Source organism: Pteropus vampyrus, unplaced genomic scaffold (assembly GCF_000151845.1).
Source record: "Pteropus vampyrus isolate Shadow unplaced genomic scaffold, Pvam_2.0 Scaffold360, whole genome shotgun sequence".
Lineage (NCBI taxonomy): Eukaryota > Metazoa > Chordata > Mammalia > Chiroptera > Pteropodidae > Pteropus > Pteropus vampyrus.
The window spans coordinates 856,698-873,266 of record NW_011889141.1 but is presented as its reverse complement, the minus strand read 5'-3'; the positions used below and the strand labels follow the sequence as shown (position 1 = coordinate 873,266).

General features: G+C 42.1%; 1 protein-coding gene across 1 annotated transcript; it reads right to left on the bottom strand.

Moving 5' to 3' along the window:
* Positions 1-11,691: 11,691 nt before the first annotated feature.
* Positions 11,692-12,654, bottom strand: LOC105305059 (olfactory receptor 5A1-like). Its single transcript, XM_011379495.1, has one exon. The coding sequence runs from the start codon at positions 12,652-12,654 to the stop codon at positions 11,692-11,694; it is 963 nt and encodes a 320-aa protein (XP_011377797.1).
* Positions 12,655-16,569: the final 3,915 nt, after the last annotated feature.

Genomic DNA, 16,569 nt, shown 5'->3' with positions numbered 1-16,569 from the left:
CAGTTTTCCCAGAACTCCAATACCTGTTTCCTCATACTGTAAATGCAGCGGTGAGCTGAGATACCCTGCTTCTACCACACCTAGGCCAGAGGTAGGTCAAGGCCACCGCCTGGGTTTCCCATGCACCTGAGGGTGAAGGTTGTTCACATGGAAGAAAGGAGTGAACGAACATCTTGGACACGGGGCCTGTGGAGTTTCCTCGTTATAAGCCCTGATAGTCCGGCTGTGGGGATGGCGTTATCTGGGGCAGAGCTGAAGGGACCCAAAGAGGATTCACTGGGTACCTCCGTCTGCATCGTCCTCAGCGCTGGAGTGAGGCCAGGGGCCCCAGGTCGTGTTGTTGTTTTCTTTCCAATAGGGATGTTCAAGCCAAGAGAAAATCCACACTATAATCTAGATTTTGATCTACCAAAACCAGGCTGTGGACAAGGACTATGTGTATATGTATATACACACTTATACACCGTGTGTGTGTGTGTGTGTGTGTCTGGCAATAATTTGGTACCTGATGTTATACTCTTAATTTTTCATTCCGTTGTTCATTTAAGGGCACGTAATCAGCATAGATGCATAAAAAAGAATATGGCTCTTTATTGCTCAATTTTTTTTTAAAGACGTCAATTCATTTGTTACATCATTAGAATATAATTTTGTGAATTTTCATTAGTGCTCTTATGCTAGGGCATTAGACCCTGTAATTTAGCATAGAGCTTCCAGGCCCCACTGATCTAATATCAGGATTGACTGAAGCTCTGTCAAGTCTTTGGGACACTCAGGTGCTTCTTAGTACCTTTAGGGGTAGTCAGGGGATCCAGGTGACTTAACGAAGCTCCTCCCAGTTGCACCCTTATGGCCCCTCCAATCATACCACGAACCAGATGCGGTGCTGAGATTGGAAAAGTCGTGTTTCAATTCCCAAGTAGCACTACACTATCACCTGTACGCATCCTGGAAAAAAGGTTTCAAGGAATTGAATTACCCTAGATTGCCACAGATGCAACTTGCCGTGTTTTCTGAAATAATGAGGCCAGTTGCCTAGCTTCCCAGGCTGAGCTTCACTAGTTATTATTAAAATAATAATTATACTGTGTTCCGTAAACTCAGAAATACCCACTTTCTGGGTCTATTCATGTTTTGGTTACCATGCTTCGGGAATTCACTTACACCCAAGAAGGATTAATTAATGAACCAGTGTCCAGTTTGTCCTTGGCTAGAGAGGCAAGCCTCTGCACGGGATGTCCTGTCTAATTTACAAATCAGTTAGTTATAAATGTATAGCTCAGTAGAATAATTCGAGAATTAGAAAAATTAGAGTCAAATGCCTTTTAGTACTTCCAATAAGTCTTTGAAATATTCACACACTTTTCTTCAAACTGTTTCCGGGCTACTTCATTAGAATCAGAAAACTCTCTCACTTACACTGTTTTGAAGACATGCTAGCAATTTCTTACCCTTTGTTTTTCTCTTTAATAAATCCCGTTGAGAACTCACTCTTCTGCAATGAGAAAATAAGCAAGGCAAATATCGATCGTCCTATACTGAGATGTTCCCATATTTTAAAACGCCCAGTCGCTGCCATTTTCTTGGACAGCCTTCCTTTCCATGTTTGTCATAGCAAACAATTGAACATAGCTAAATGAGCTAACAAGAGTAAAGGGGGTTTGCGGCCTTTTGCCAAATTTTTTTATGTACAGTCACCATAATTATGCATTCAATTTTAATAACATGAGAAATTCTTATGCCATAAGGTTAAGTGAAAAAAAGCATGATATACACTCAACATGATCTCAACTGTGTACAGATATACATGTGACTGGAGACATATACAACAACCCATTGACAGTAATTATATCTGGTTGGTAGGTTTTACGAATTATTTAAATTTTTCTCTCTAACTTTTCTGTATTTTTTTTTTTGAGTTTTCTATCGTGAACATGTCTTTACTCAATTGACCAATTTTTACTGAGAATCAACTAAGTACCAGATACAGGGATGAGTACTGGGTAATCGTCCCTTTAGTACTCAGGAAAATAACCGACACTAAATATAATTTTAAAAAAGCGAATTATTTCTGGAATTTGCATATACCTGAAATGATCCAAAGCCTATGACTCTTTGATTGCTGTGCTCAAGGAAGTTCTCTTTTCGGTTCCCAAGGAAACAGTGAAGGAGAAGTGTGAATGATGGGAAGTTTGGTCCCACTTAAAGCTGCCCCCACTGCTGACATCGATAATCGTCATGGTCAAGGGCGGGGAAGAAGCCTGCGAGCGTCTGACCAGAGCGTTTCACTCACTTCTTTCTTGCTTCACTCTGCTCACCGGTTATTTCAACTTTTTCTTGTATTGAAATGGCATACGCGATCGCACACTCTCAGGTGACACGCTCCTGGGCCCGGGTCTGAAAACTGAACTCTGGTCTCTAGAAGAAAAACACAACTTTTCTACAAGAGGTATTTATTCATCTGGGTTGCAGAACCGTAATTTCACTTCCTCCAAAAAGAGGCAAGAGGGAAGTCCCATGTCTGCTTTCTTTCTCAGTTTGAGCACGGGCCACTTTGCGGCACCATCTCATGCAGGGCTAAGCCATGATTCAGGCCTCAGATTCATTTCTCTGTGGGCTTGGATCTGGTCCAGGTGTTTCCCACTTCTGCATTTCACCTGCAGTCTGAAAGGGGCTTGGGGCAAGGATGTACAGCTGGGTGTGCTTAATTTTTTAGCAGGAGTCTAGAAAACCAGTCTGAAAACTGACAAATAATCAAACCGCTAAATGGATCAGAGAGCTGTGGCTTTTATAGACCCTGGATAAACTTGGTTCTAGAAAATCTAGGAGGTGTCAGTTAACAGAGTGACAGACAGAAGATTTGCCTTTGATTGATGAACACACAATGAGATATAGAGATGAGGTATTACAGAATTGTACACTTGCAACCTATATTATTTTATTAACCAATGTCACCCCAATAAGTTTAATTTAAAAAATCATAACAACAACAGCAGCAACAAAAACAAAGTGACAACATTTTCTTTCCTGAACTGTTGATTCTTGACCTGATCTTTTCCGAGTTGCTTTGTCAGCTTTTTCCCTTCGAAAGCTATTCTTCCCATCAGGGTTGTTTTTGTCCACAAAAATAAGAACACAGGGATTTCTTGACTCCTTTTAATTTTGTGCATAAAAACAGAAGGTCCAGGTGAAATTCCGCATGGGAATTAAAAGCCAGGATTTGGCAGCCTTAAGCCATTTTATTTCTTGTTCTAAAACACCTTTTCTCCCCAATTTTCCTAATTATTTTTCTCTTCATCAACTATTCCCTTTCTGCTCCTTTTTTTTTTTTTTTCTCTTTGCCATTTCCATATTCAGGTTAGGAAGATACAAGTCTGCGATTTAAGGTGATAAATCCACTGCACCAGAGAAGAAAGAAATCCTACTGTGGCCAAGAATTAGCCTCGAGGCCTCTCCGCCCCGCCTTCCACCTCACAGCAGACGTCACTCCTCAGTCACAGGCTTCATTTCCAGAGGGCTCTGACGCTACATTGGTATCGATCGCAGGACAATCCTCCAAGACTTCCTAATGGAAGTCTAGTTCATCTGTCCATTACGTAAATACTTATTAATCCTCTGTTATGTGTCAGACACTCAGAGTAAGCGCCATCTTTGGAGTCGCCAGTGTAGAATTTAATGCTCTTTTAAGAGTCTGGTTGACCAAGCCAGCCCTTGGAGCCGCCTGTCCCTCTTCATCTACCCTCCAAGGTGAGTTCCACAGAGACGGAGCGGTGAGGACCCACCCGTTTCCGCCCCCGTCGGCCTTCAGGTTTCCCGCTGACATTGGCCTAGAATAAAGAGTGCCTCTGGGAGTCTCTCATTCAGCTGAACTCAGCTGGGCAGGGAGCCTTGGCACACGACAGGACTGGAAGCACAGTGGGTTTTCTCCTCTGTCCTCACTTCTCAGTCCCCACATCTTTCCTATCATGTAACTTCCTCTTTGGGGGTGATTTGAGCAAAAGAAGTAACTGGCATGGGACCCGTCTGGGCTAACTGCTGGCAGATTTCATATTTCTATATTTGTTTCATTATTGGGTAACACAAAACCAATCTAACACTTGATCTTTCCCTCTTTTACCATAGGATCTTGGATGGACTTTAAACAGAGACAAAGTAAAAATTACCACCATTTTTCTTTCTATCTGAAATAGCCATGAATAGGTTAAGGTAAAAACAAGTGAGTTAGGTGAGGTGGTTCTTTAAAATTGCATGGAATTGGGAATTTTGAGTCTTCCATTGAAATATTCCTATTGTCTCTATTGTGTGTGTGTGTGTGTGTGTGTGAGAGAGAGAGAGAGAGAGAGAGAGAGAGAGAGAGAGAGAGAGAGAGAGAGATTTAAATATGAAATTAAGAGCATTGACTGGGATGTGGGTCTATTCAGTTTACAGAGTTTGTTCTACTTTATATAGTCACTCAAAATATCTCAACTACTAGACTGACAAACACAGATGTGAAATAGAGTTTTCAGAACTGAAATTCAGGCAACACCCTGGCTCCATATGTGACTCTGGACAAGTTCTGGAGTCTCCCTAAGCCTTCATCTACTCAATGGTGAACCACAAACAACAGCATCTACCTCTATGTTATAGACGAAGTTGTTAATCAGATCAACTGCAATCACCCATGTAAAGCTCTCTATGACCCAGGTAGAAGATCGATGCATATCAGCTTTCAGCTTTGCCGAGCTTGTCGCCGCAGTCTTCAGGTTGACTCTGGTTCAATCCTTACAGGGTGGGGATGGGGGGAAAGGCATGTTACAGCATCCGAGGAGCTCGGTTTTCGCCTGGTAATCTATTTGACAGCATGGGAAGCCATACTGACTCAGTGGGACCACCTGAGTATTTTTTAGTAATATCCTAAACAAAGACATGCATCTTTTTAAAGGAAACAATCTGATAGTAACACCATCTGGATTAATAACACGGGTAAATTAGAACTGATTAGTTGCTTCATCGAGGATTCATCTTAGGAGTCTTTTAGAATAGGGTTGAAAACTTTTCCTGTAAATTGCCAGCTAGTAAATATTTTAGGCTTTGCAACCAAATGGTGTCCATAGTAACTACTCAAATCTGCCACTGTAGTGCAAAAGTAGATGCTATATAAATGCATGGGCATGGCTGTGTTCCAATAAATCTTTATTTATAAAAACAGGTGAGGGCTGGATTTTTGGGGGGGGTTGGTTGTTTACCGACCCCTAATTTAAATCATAGAAATATAGAATCCCATGATTGGAAAGGATCCGCCTCCTAGTCGACACGCTTGAGCCTTTCTCTTATACAGTCTTACAAACTGCTTGGGTGCCTCCAGGGCAGGGTGGCTCCCCACCTCCTGTCCATGGTCAGTTCTGATTCTTAGAAGACTTTTGCTTCAACGGAGCCCAAACTGTCTGTTTGATCCTCTTGTGGCTGAGACCGTACTTCTGTGCTGTGGCCATCGTGACAGTGAAGCAGTAGATCAGATACGAGCAAGAGAAAGCAGGCGGCTTAGATGTCCACCCACCTGGAAGTCCTGTCAGGGTGTAACTATGTCTATCCCATTAATTGACTAGTCAGAATGCATGAGGACCACAGTGTGAGGGGCCTAGAGGCCTTTTGCTGGGCCAGTTATTTTATTGATGGATCACAGGGAACTTCGGGGGTTTCCAGGGCAAGGATAAGCTTGGATAGGGCATTTGATGGGCTTGAAGAAGCACGTGTTAACCTACAAGAAAGACAGTATTTAAATATTTTTGCAACCTAGTCACATGAACACCAGTCTTGCCTAGAAGAACATCTGGCACCTAGTAGGTGGTCAATATATGAAAGATTAAATGAATAAATGAATGAATGCAAGAAACTTGCAGTCTTAGAACTCTATTAATGAGAGTCCGGAACAGTCAATGGCAGAGGAGAGACCTATAAGATCCCAAGGTGATGGAGACAACAGGACAAGACAATCCGTTTAGGAGGAACATCCAGTTTATATTTGAAGCTGACAAGAATCCACATCCCAGAAATTATTTTATGTCGGCATCTGAGGCCTGTCAATATTGGGGCTAGACCGACCCAAAAGGATGAATATTGTATGATTTCACGTATAAGAGGTATCTAGAATAAGCAAATTCCTAGAGACAGGAAGCAGAATGGCATCTACTAGAGGTCGGGGGAGAGAGGAATAGGGAGTTACTGGTCGACCTCCCATCTCCTCACCTCCAAGACCACTCGGCTTCCCACCCGGGAGAGACCTGAGCTCTGGCAGAGTCTCCTCTTGCCCCAGGCTCAACAAGAGGACGGTGTTACTCAATTTAAATTTCAGATAAACAACAAATAATTTTTAGTATGTATAGGTATGTCCCATGCAATATTTGGGGCGTACTTATTGTAAGAAAAATTGTCATTGGTTATCTAAAATCCAAATTTAACTGAGCATTCTATAATGTGTCGGAGACCCTAAAAAAGTACTGAACCTCCAGAGACTTTGGCTCCTTCCTCATTTTTGAGCTCAAATAAAGCACTGGGCCACTGGATATGGGACGTGGCTCCTCCAGGAGTTGGTCAGAGGAGCTGGGACTTCATTCCACATGCCAGTGACATCAATGCATTAGAGACAACAGCTATGAGGGATCTAGCAGGCAGTTTGCTCTTCCTTTCTCACTATGACGGGCTGCTTTGAGGACCAGTGGTTTCCTGGGAACTATCTGAAGACATTTGCAGGACTAAACAATGGTCTGTGTCTTTCCTTAAGCTGTGATGGGCTCAGGAGTAGTCCTTAGATTGGATTTGTCTCTTTCCCTGCCTTATAGCTCCCTCCCCCTTACACTTGCAGCCCTGGGAGTATCCCTCCCAATGAAACATTCATTGATAAGGAGCACTAATTTATACGATCATGTCCCTCTTATACGCTCCATGCCAGGCCATTGCACTCATTACTGTATATTTTAATGGACTTCTTGTGTGACTTCTCTAATAAACTATAAGCTCCTTGTGGGAAGAGGGTGCCCTCTTCGTGGTTCAACATTGTATTGCTAAAGTCTAGTGCAGTATCTGGTCCATAGCAGATACCCAATCAATACTTATTACTATTGAATAAAGCAGACAAAGCTGATAATATTTCTCAAACATTTCGATGGAAAATTAGGCCATGACTGGTTGGGAATGAATAATCAAACTGAACCAACATTATTATAGGAGTTTTGTTTCAATTTACTTCAATATTTTTGAGCACTTACTCTGGTTCTAGATTGTGCTATTTGTATTTCTTACTCTAAAATAATTTGGTTTTCTGGTCTGTAATTGTATCCTGAGTGAATTAGGGATGGTGTGAACCCAGTGTCCTACATAATAAATTATAAGAGCCCAGAGGGAGAGCTTTTATATGCTGAGAGTGTTTGCTGATTCCAGCCTGATCTGGTAGTTAAGCCTCTGGTTCTGCACGACTGACCCATATCCATTCCATATCCACCTTGGTCCCCATTCTTGCCAAGTACCTGTAGCTAGAGAGGCCACCTTAGAGGTACCCAGTCTCACTCCTCTCCCTGACCCTAATCCTCTTCCCGATCCTACACTCTGAGGCTGAGAAGGAATAACTATCAGAACTGACCTGCCTTGTCACTTTCCTGCAAATTTCTTCCTGATCCAGTCAGACTTGGATTCTGACGATATTTCCGTCAGGCTGACAGTCAGGGGAAGGACTGAGGAAAGTAGGGAAAGAATAAGGAAAGAGAAACAGGTCAGCATGATGCAAAAAGAGAGGAGAGATTTATCTGAAAATTCTAGTTATTAGAGAGCCAAATCTGAGCTTTGCTCATAAGGACCGGAACCCTGGTTCTGGTGTTTCTCGGGTCTCGAGTAGGCCTTTCTGACTCTCTTCCTTCCTCATCCTCTCTTAAAACTAGGTTTTAATTTCTACCTTTGGGAATGAGGGCAGTGTGGGATAGTAAAAGCATAGGGCTAGAATTCCAGAGACTCGATGCTGTTCCTCATTCTATGACTAATCCGAGGGTGACCTTTGACAAGTCACTTCCCCTTTCTAAATTTTGGTTTCCCTTTCTGTAAAATAAACTTTGCTGAGCTCCTTTCCAGCATTTGCATGATGCATGGTCCACGAGTCCCCAATCCAATTACATCCCGCTCGAACTGAAACCTATGGCTCAGACTTTTTACTCGAAACTTTTAAGAACATTCTGTCCACACAGATCAAGGCAAGCACGTTTTCCTATCTGTTGTTCCTATCGGTGAATTATTTCCTTGTGCGGTTTGTAATCTCGAGCTCCGTTTGCACTGAGGTTTGCCCCGTGGAGGCACTTTGCTCTGGTTCGGCCGGCTGTCCCTCCGAGCTGGTTTTAAATTCGTCTCTGCTGAGGCCTCATGCTCCTAGTGGTCTGGTGTTTCTGTCAATTTCTTGGTTTGGCATCAATGTGAGTTCAAACCTCACCCCTGTGTGAACACAGGACTAGGTTTCTGACCCGTCTTGGAAGATGGCAAACATCTTAGCCATTCTCCACGGGCAAGTCGGCGGGTTGTTGCTCATCTGTGGGTGGTGGTTGGGACAGCCCCTTTGACTCCCAGGACAATCTCAGGCCATCTTGAGCGTTGCACCCAAGACCAGTGGCCTGGATCACCCCCCAGTACACCGCAACGAGGTTTATGCCTGGCTCAAAAAGTCCCTTAGCCCCACGGCGTCACCTCCCACCCACCACCCTGATTTTGAGTTTGCTCTTTCTGGCACTCGAGAGCTCCCTTTCTTGGTTTTGAGCCTGAATCTTTGTGTTTAGAGAAATGCGTCTGTGCCTGTGCGTCTAAGAAGCGTCTTCCGTGCATCAGCTCAACCAGTCAAACTCTCTGTCGTTATAATTTATTTTGTACACTTGACCTTTTCATAGATGTGATGGGTGGCCACCCATATATCGAAGTATCAGGACTCTGGGGAACAAAGTTTCCTGCTATCACACCCCTCCTTCCAATGAAAGAATGCCTTCAGGGAAATCTGACCACCTCCTTCCAGGGGTAAGAAATTTCCATCCAGGGGGCGCTCCGGCTTCCAGTGTGATCTGCCTTTCCTTCTGCCCGCACCCCCAGGAAAAGACAGAGGACTGCTGTTATCGCTGTCACGAGGTGACCAGAACAGAACTTTTCTGGAGAGCAGGGAGAGGGTAGAGAGCAGCAGCTGGCTAGTCGGGCGTAGCGAGGACTAGTCCTTCCTTCTGCAGTGTGTGTGTGCGTGTGTGTGAGTGTGTTTGCATGTGTGCTAATGTGTATATTAGTGCATGTGTGTACGTGTGAACGTGTGTGTATCTGTGTGTGTGAGTTCGTGTGTGTGTGTGTGAGCGTATGTGTGACCGTGTGTGTGTGTGAGTGTATGTGTGACTCTGTGTGTGTGACTGTGTGTGTGTATGAGTGTATGTGTGACTCTGTGTGTGTGTGTGGGTGTATGTGTGACTGTGTGTGTGACTGTGTGTGTGTGACTGTGTGTGTGTGACTCTGTGTGTGTGTGTGACTCTGTGTGTGTGTGTGTGTGTGCACGCGCACATGTGGAGAAAAGTGCATGGCCGAGACACGAGGAGTCACGAGGCCTTGGTTTGAGTCCTGGCCTCGTCGCTCTTGCGAATTGCTTGTTTTCGCTGGAGCTTCATTTCCTCATTCGCAAAATTAGAGGATTTTATTAAATGTGTAGATTATAACCCTAATTTTTAGCAGTGGGACCTTTATTTCCAAATGCAAGCTTACACAGAAATTAACACATACAACATGTAAAAGGGGGTCGCCTCCAGTCACCTCTTGGCCAGGCCTGCGCCCAGCCTGGGCCCCTGGAATATTTCCTCCAGCTGACACCTTGTAATTCTGATGAGAGAAAGAAGTTTCCCTAGCCATAAAATTCTTGAGGCAGAGCTGAAGTAGCACGATTTCCCTGAAAACAGGAAATCAGAGTTGCCAAACTGTGAAGAAAGAATTTTCAGACCGTCCTGCATTCTGCCTCACAGGGCCTTTCACCTTCTTTGGGATAGTTTGTTGACAGGCAACAACCAGCTGTCGTGTAGTAAATGGAAAGATTGCCGGGCTGGAAAGGAGGGCTTTCATTAACCAGATGTGAGTCATTAGCAAATTATTTCACCACTCAGAGCTCCGGTTCCTTATTTGTGAAAAGAGGGGAGCAGAATAGACCGGTCACAGGAGGTCACCGATAGCTCTAAAAGCTTTCCAAGGTATAGTCAAATGTGGATGTGCTCACGAAAATTACTGTGCAAATACTGATGGTCTAATGGGTTTGAGTAAATAGGTGCCCTAGCACGCCACTGGCAGGAGCATCCACCGGTAGGCACTTTAGAGAAATTGGCAATTTAAATTTAAAGTAAATTTAGAAAATTAAAAATATACGTATCCTATAAACGGCAAGTCATCTTCTCAGTTTCTACCATAAAAATTGCATATTAGCACGAAGAGGTATGTACAAACATGCACATTGCAACAGTGTAATAAACTAGCAAAAACTGGAAACTACCGAAATGTCCATCAATGGAGGAAAAAGGCACATAAATTTTATGTCAATTCTATGAAACAGTTAAAAAGACCGAGGTAAATTTTAGATGTATAGCATGAAAAGAGCTCCAAGAAATAATGTAGAGTGAAAAAAAAAAAACAAGATATAGAATGATCATTCAGTACAATACCATGTATGTAAATACACAGAGCCGCAGAAAGCAGTATTATATATTTTGGATTGGTATATATTAATATTAATATGCAGAAGAGGTATTATTTTACATACCAACATAAACAGTCCTGCACTCTTGGAGAGTGCGGGAATGAATTAAAACTGAGGGTTATGGTCAAAGGAGACATTTTCTTATCTATAGTGTTTTAATTTGTTAAACAAAAGAATCTGTGTATATGTTATAGATTTAAAGTACAATTTTTAAAAATTACTGGGCACAATGCCTGGCATATAATAAGCATCCAATAAATGTTAATTCCCTTCCTTGGCATAAAATCTCTAAATTATCCGTCAAGTGAATTTGGATTTATTTATCCATCTGTTAAACAAATATTTGTAGAGCACATAGTTTGCTCCAGTCATGTCCTGTGCTTTGGAGAAACAACAGAGAGCAGTTTAGTCAAAGATGTTAACAACCTGGGGAGAAGACAGATAACCGGAAAAAATTATAAAGTATTATAGCTTCCGATAGATGAAACTAAGGACAGTGTGGAATGGGAACACTGCGCAGTAATGCTTGACCTCATCTGGCGGAGTCAAGGATCGAGGGAGGCTGTACAAAGGACAGGTCAGTCTCGGTCACAGCCCTCGCTCTACCTAAACTGCCAATGATCCAAGTGATCAGAGAGCAAATCAAAGGACAGCACGAACCGAGAAAAGGATTGAGGCAGAATAGTTAAATCCAAAGTTGATGTGACTCGGGGATGGCTGACATGACTCACCAGGATTTATAGACGCAACCATTAAAGAAGGAGAACTTTAGAGATGTTTGTCCTTTGCTTATGAACCGTCTTATAAAAGAGAATGAAAGACACTTGAAAATCCATGTTCAATTCTGCTGCAAATTCACTAACTTGGTTGTCCTATCTCAGATTGTGGGCTCAGGGGGGCCACTTCTGAGATAATGCATGTAGCAAATCTTAATAAGGGTTTTTTGTTTGTTTGTTTGTTTGTTTTTTAACTCAAGGAACTATAAGACACAAAGAGGACATCTGCTTCTTCCTCTCCTTGAGTTTTTTCAATGCGTCTTTGATCTCCTTGTTTCTCAGACTGTATATGATGGGGTTCAGCATGGGAATCACAGCTCCGTAGAACATGGACACCAACTTATCTTGGTCCCGTGAGGAGCCAGCAGTAGAACGGAGATAGGAGAAGAGACCAGAGCCATAGAAGAGAATCACTGTGGTCAGGTGAGAGGCACAGGTGTTGAAAGCCTTCGTCCGCCCTTGGGTTGAATGGATCTTCATGATGGCAATAATGATGTAGCCATAGGAAACCAGGACAACAAGAGCTGATGTCCCACCAACTGCACACACAACAAGAAAGTTCACTACCTGGCTGAGGAAGGTACTAGAACAAGACAAGACCAGCAAGGGGGGCAGGTCACAGAAAAAGTGGTTAATGACCCGCGGCCCACAGAAATGGAGACGGAATATGGAGCTGGTTTGGACCAATCCGGTGAGGAATCCTCCAGTGTATGCTGTAATGGCCATCCCCACGCAGGTGGTGGGTGACATGAGGGCTGTGTAGAGCAGAGGGTTGGAGATGGCTGCATACCGGTCATACGCCATGACTGCCAGGAGACAGCACTCCGTGCCTCCCATCCCGATGAAGAAGAAAAACTGAGCAGCACAGCCCACAAAGGAGATGGTCTTCCGCTCCTTGAAGAAGTCACAGAGCATCTTAGGGGCTACGGAGGACGTGTATGAAATATCAACAAAGGACAAGTTACCAAGGAAGAAATACATGGGTGAGTGGAGGTGCGACTCTATCCTGATGAGGACAATGAGGCCGAGGTTCCAAGCCAGAGTCATGCAGTAGATCCCCAGGAACAGCACAAAGAGGGAAACCTGTAGCTCTGGCTGCTCCGAAAATCCCAAAAGGATGAAATCGGTCATCGCGCTGATATTCCTTCCCACGGCCATATATCTTCTCTCTGCCTTCAGAGCCCCAAAGGGAGATGCCTGGGACAATGAAAATCTAAGTGAAGAGGCCATTTCATTCTGTCACGGAACCATAGACTCCCAGAGTCGGAAAAGACACTGGGAGGCAAATGTCCTACCTCTACTGACATAGACTTCCCCTCTACAGTACTTATTTGGTATTTCATGGAGGTCTTAATCACCCTTATCTGATGCATTTCTTTATAGAAAATTGTCAGGCCCCAGAACAGACGGGCGTTTTTGAATTATTTGGATCTTCATCTTCACAGTCGATGTCACCACTTTACTGAAGGAAGTTATCACTAGTACTAGTTATTACTAGTACTTGGAATAAATAGCCCCTTCTTTCCAAGCATGGCAGTTGCTTTATTGAGCCACTCAGATTTACACTATTCTTTTTCTTTTTTTTTTTTTTAAAGAAAATAAACACGTCAAAAATTGAAATGCCCAAAGAGACAATTTTGTGTTTCTTATCATCATAGTTTTGCTGACCAGGTTTTATGGGGTCGAGGAGTTATTTCTCCTTTAAAGCAGTGCAATGAAGCACACAGAGATGTGGAAAACTGACATCTTCATTAAAGATTAAAGAAAGAGGTGAAAAAAAAATTAACAAATGCTAATGTTCAGTTTGCACAAATAATATTGACTGATCAAACACCATAATCCATGTGTTTATAGAGCTAAATGTGGATGATGTAGAAAGTCATAAAACATTACTATTAAGTTCAAGATAGTCCTCCTAATGCATGAGACAGACAGGAAACAGATCACAGCACAATGTGACAGGGGCTATAAGAGAATTCTTTGTACAGCATCCTGGATCCCAGACACAGCAGGTGGAGGCTTCCGAGAGGAGATGTGTTTGTGGAGGATTCCAGCAATAAGTAAGGGGTTACTGGCATGAAAACTGGCATGTGTGGGGCTTGGGAGGTAGATGGTTCACAGGGCTTTACAATAAAGATGGGAAGAGCATCTGCTAAAGCTTAGGAGGGCCCAGTGCTTGAGGAACCTTGAACATGTCAGCATGGCAGGAGCACAGGCTAAAAAGGGTTAAGAGAAGATAATAGAAGTCTAGTTTTGAGAGGCAGGGGGAGGTAGACAAATTGTGAAAGATCTTCAGAAGCAAAGATGGCAAGGACATTTGTTTGTTTCACATGTATGTAATTGCACGTACTGTGTATGTAATTGTATATATGTGCGAGCATTTGCATCCTTAATTTCAACCTTCTCTCCACTTACAGACTTCAGCCCCCCCTTAACCCTGCTCTGTTCTTTTGATAGTACCTACCACCTTCTACCATGACACATAATTGATTGGTTTACTAGTTGTCTGTTTTCCCCCACTAGAATGTAAGCTTAATGAAGATCAGAGCTTTAAGGAATTTTTTCATCTTCTGTTCATTAAAATATCTCAAGCACCTAGACCCAAGCCGGGCACATAGTAGGTACTCAACAAATATTTGATGAATAAATGTCATGTTAGACAGTTTGACCTTTCTCCTACGGACAAGAGAGATAACATGAAAGTTTCGTTTTTGTTTGTTTTTTAAATTTTACTTGTTTCTTTGTAAACAGGGAACTAGCCGTCAATATGTGTTTAATACTATAACAGAGAGCAGTAGAGAAGGTGGATGGCAGCACCAAGAGACTGAGAAGAAAGATTGGAAAGTCACTTCAAAAGCCAGGAAGAAAGCCGTTGGTGATTTGCATTGAGACAGGTCGATTTGGACATAAAGGTTCCCCTGAGATCTAACAGCCCCTGTCAATCTGCAGCACGGAGCGGAAGAGAAACCAGATGTGGTGGACAATCAGTGGCCACACGCCCCACCTGTTTTTCACAATGACAGTTATCATCAAAGGTACATTTTAGCAAAATACATCATGATTCTTTTTCCTTTCAACACCAAGAGTCTATGGTATCTAGTCTGTTACATGCTTAGAATGTAATGAAGCTGATTGCAATTATTTTATATGATTACCACATCAATAACCTGATTATTTTGACCAGAATTATCTGGAGGTAAAGATGTAGAAATAGAGTACATGACGTACATTAAATTTCCATATAATTTATATAAATTATATAAATAATTATAATTATATGAATTATGTCATTTATATGTAAATCTTATAATTTATATAAATTTAATGTATGTCACATACATTATGTATATGTATATATATGTGTGTGTGTATTAGTTTGCATGATCTGAGAAGCACCACTTATTTTTACAGAATTTTTGAGTTTATACAGCATTTTCATATCCATTATCTTATTTGTGGTCATCCAAAGCAGGATTTTGATGTCAGACAGAGCTAGTCTCAAACGCTTACATTATTTCTCACTAGCTGTGTGGCCTTGGTCAAGCTGACACATCATTCTTAAATTTCTTTTAATTTCCTTCAATTGTAAAACAGAAAAAAATAATAGGAAGACCTCATAGATTGTGAGGATTAAATGAAATGACTTACGTCAAGTTTCCAAGAGGAACAAAATAATTTTTATTACTTTGTAAATGATCAATGCCGTCAGGATTTGAACTCGGGTCTCTTCTTCCCTAATCGAAGGTGTGCCCTCCACTGTACCTGCTACCTAAACCCAGGTGCATGTGCTTGTCCGTGATAATAATAGCTCCCCTGGCCAAATGTCCCGTACTTATGTTATTCCCACTATGTATAGGAACATGTTGGCTTACTTCAAAGCACTTACCCCACTGTGTGTTTACTTTTGTTGCCGACTTGTCCTGTCCGTATTCTTGACTGGAGAATCTGAAAGGGCATTTCAACTTCCGTGCCTGGCACATAGTAGACATTAAATAATGTTTGCTGAATGAGTGCAGTTTACAACCATTCCAAAAGACACATATTTCAGACCAAAAACTCACTGGGGTCATGCCAGCTCAAGTTGTTCGTAAGTGACTAAGCCAAGATTTAAACCCTTGATTCTTCTATTCCAGAGCATGTTCTCTTTCTTGAATGTGATAAAAGAATCTGACCATGGGACTGGGCAATTCAGGCCGTATGGTATGTGTCACTGCAATAGAGGTGATCTTTTCCTCATCCCTACTGACCGAACACAACTGGTTGTGTGAAACCTGAACACTGAAAATCATTGTAAAGAGTTTTCTTCTCTTCAACCTGGGCAGGTCCATTTACATTTTAATGAAGTCAAAGCTACACACCAAGATAAAGAGAAATGAAGTTCTAATGTGGTAATTCCCAAATGAATGATATATTTGAGGTATAGGGAGTATTTGCTGTTCAGATGACTTTGTAGGGTATGATGAAAAAAAAAAAGAAACCTAGAAAGACTAGCACATAAAAAAAAAAGTGTTTCTTGCTTTCATCCATTCTTTCTTCTCATCTGTCACAGTGCTAGGCACATTATAGGTGCCCAATGATTACTTGTTCATTGGCTAATTATAGGGTTATGAAATATTTATTATATAGACACTGTAAGTTTGCCCTAATCTTAAGACTGGAGTGGCCCTATTTTAAATATCGCATGGATATCCAGAAAACTCTGGGTATATACCTAAAATAATAAAACAGTTGACTATCAGAGGTAGAAATCTGTTAGCCTACTAGTCTTTCCCTGTTATAGATAATAAAACCGAAGCCAAAAGAAAGCGGATATCTGCACAGTTGCTTGGTACAGGAGGTGAAATTAGGACCTGTGTCCCATCCTCCAGGAGTAGCTCTTTCTACTTTCCCTTATTCTAAAACCTGAAGTCTCAATGGCAACTAGAGCGAATCTAAAGAAACGAGATGATTTTTTTTTTTATTGCAGACACACTTACACATGCACACACGCATGAATCTAGAATAGCATAAAAAGCACTATCTCGAAAGCTAAAAAGAAGAAATGCTGATCCAATTTCTGTTCCTCCTACATTT

Bases quoted from the DNA above. Each gene is read 5' to 3' on its own strand.
- LOC105305059 (XM_011379495.1), bottom strand. From the start codon at position 12,654: ATGGCCGTGGGAAGGAATATCAGCGCGATGACCGATTTCATCCTTTTG.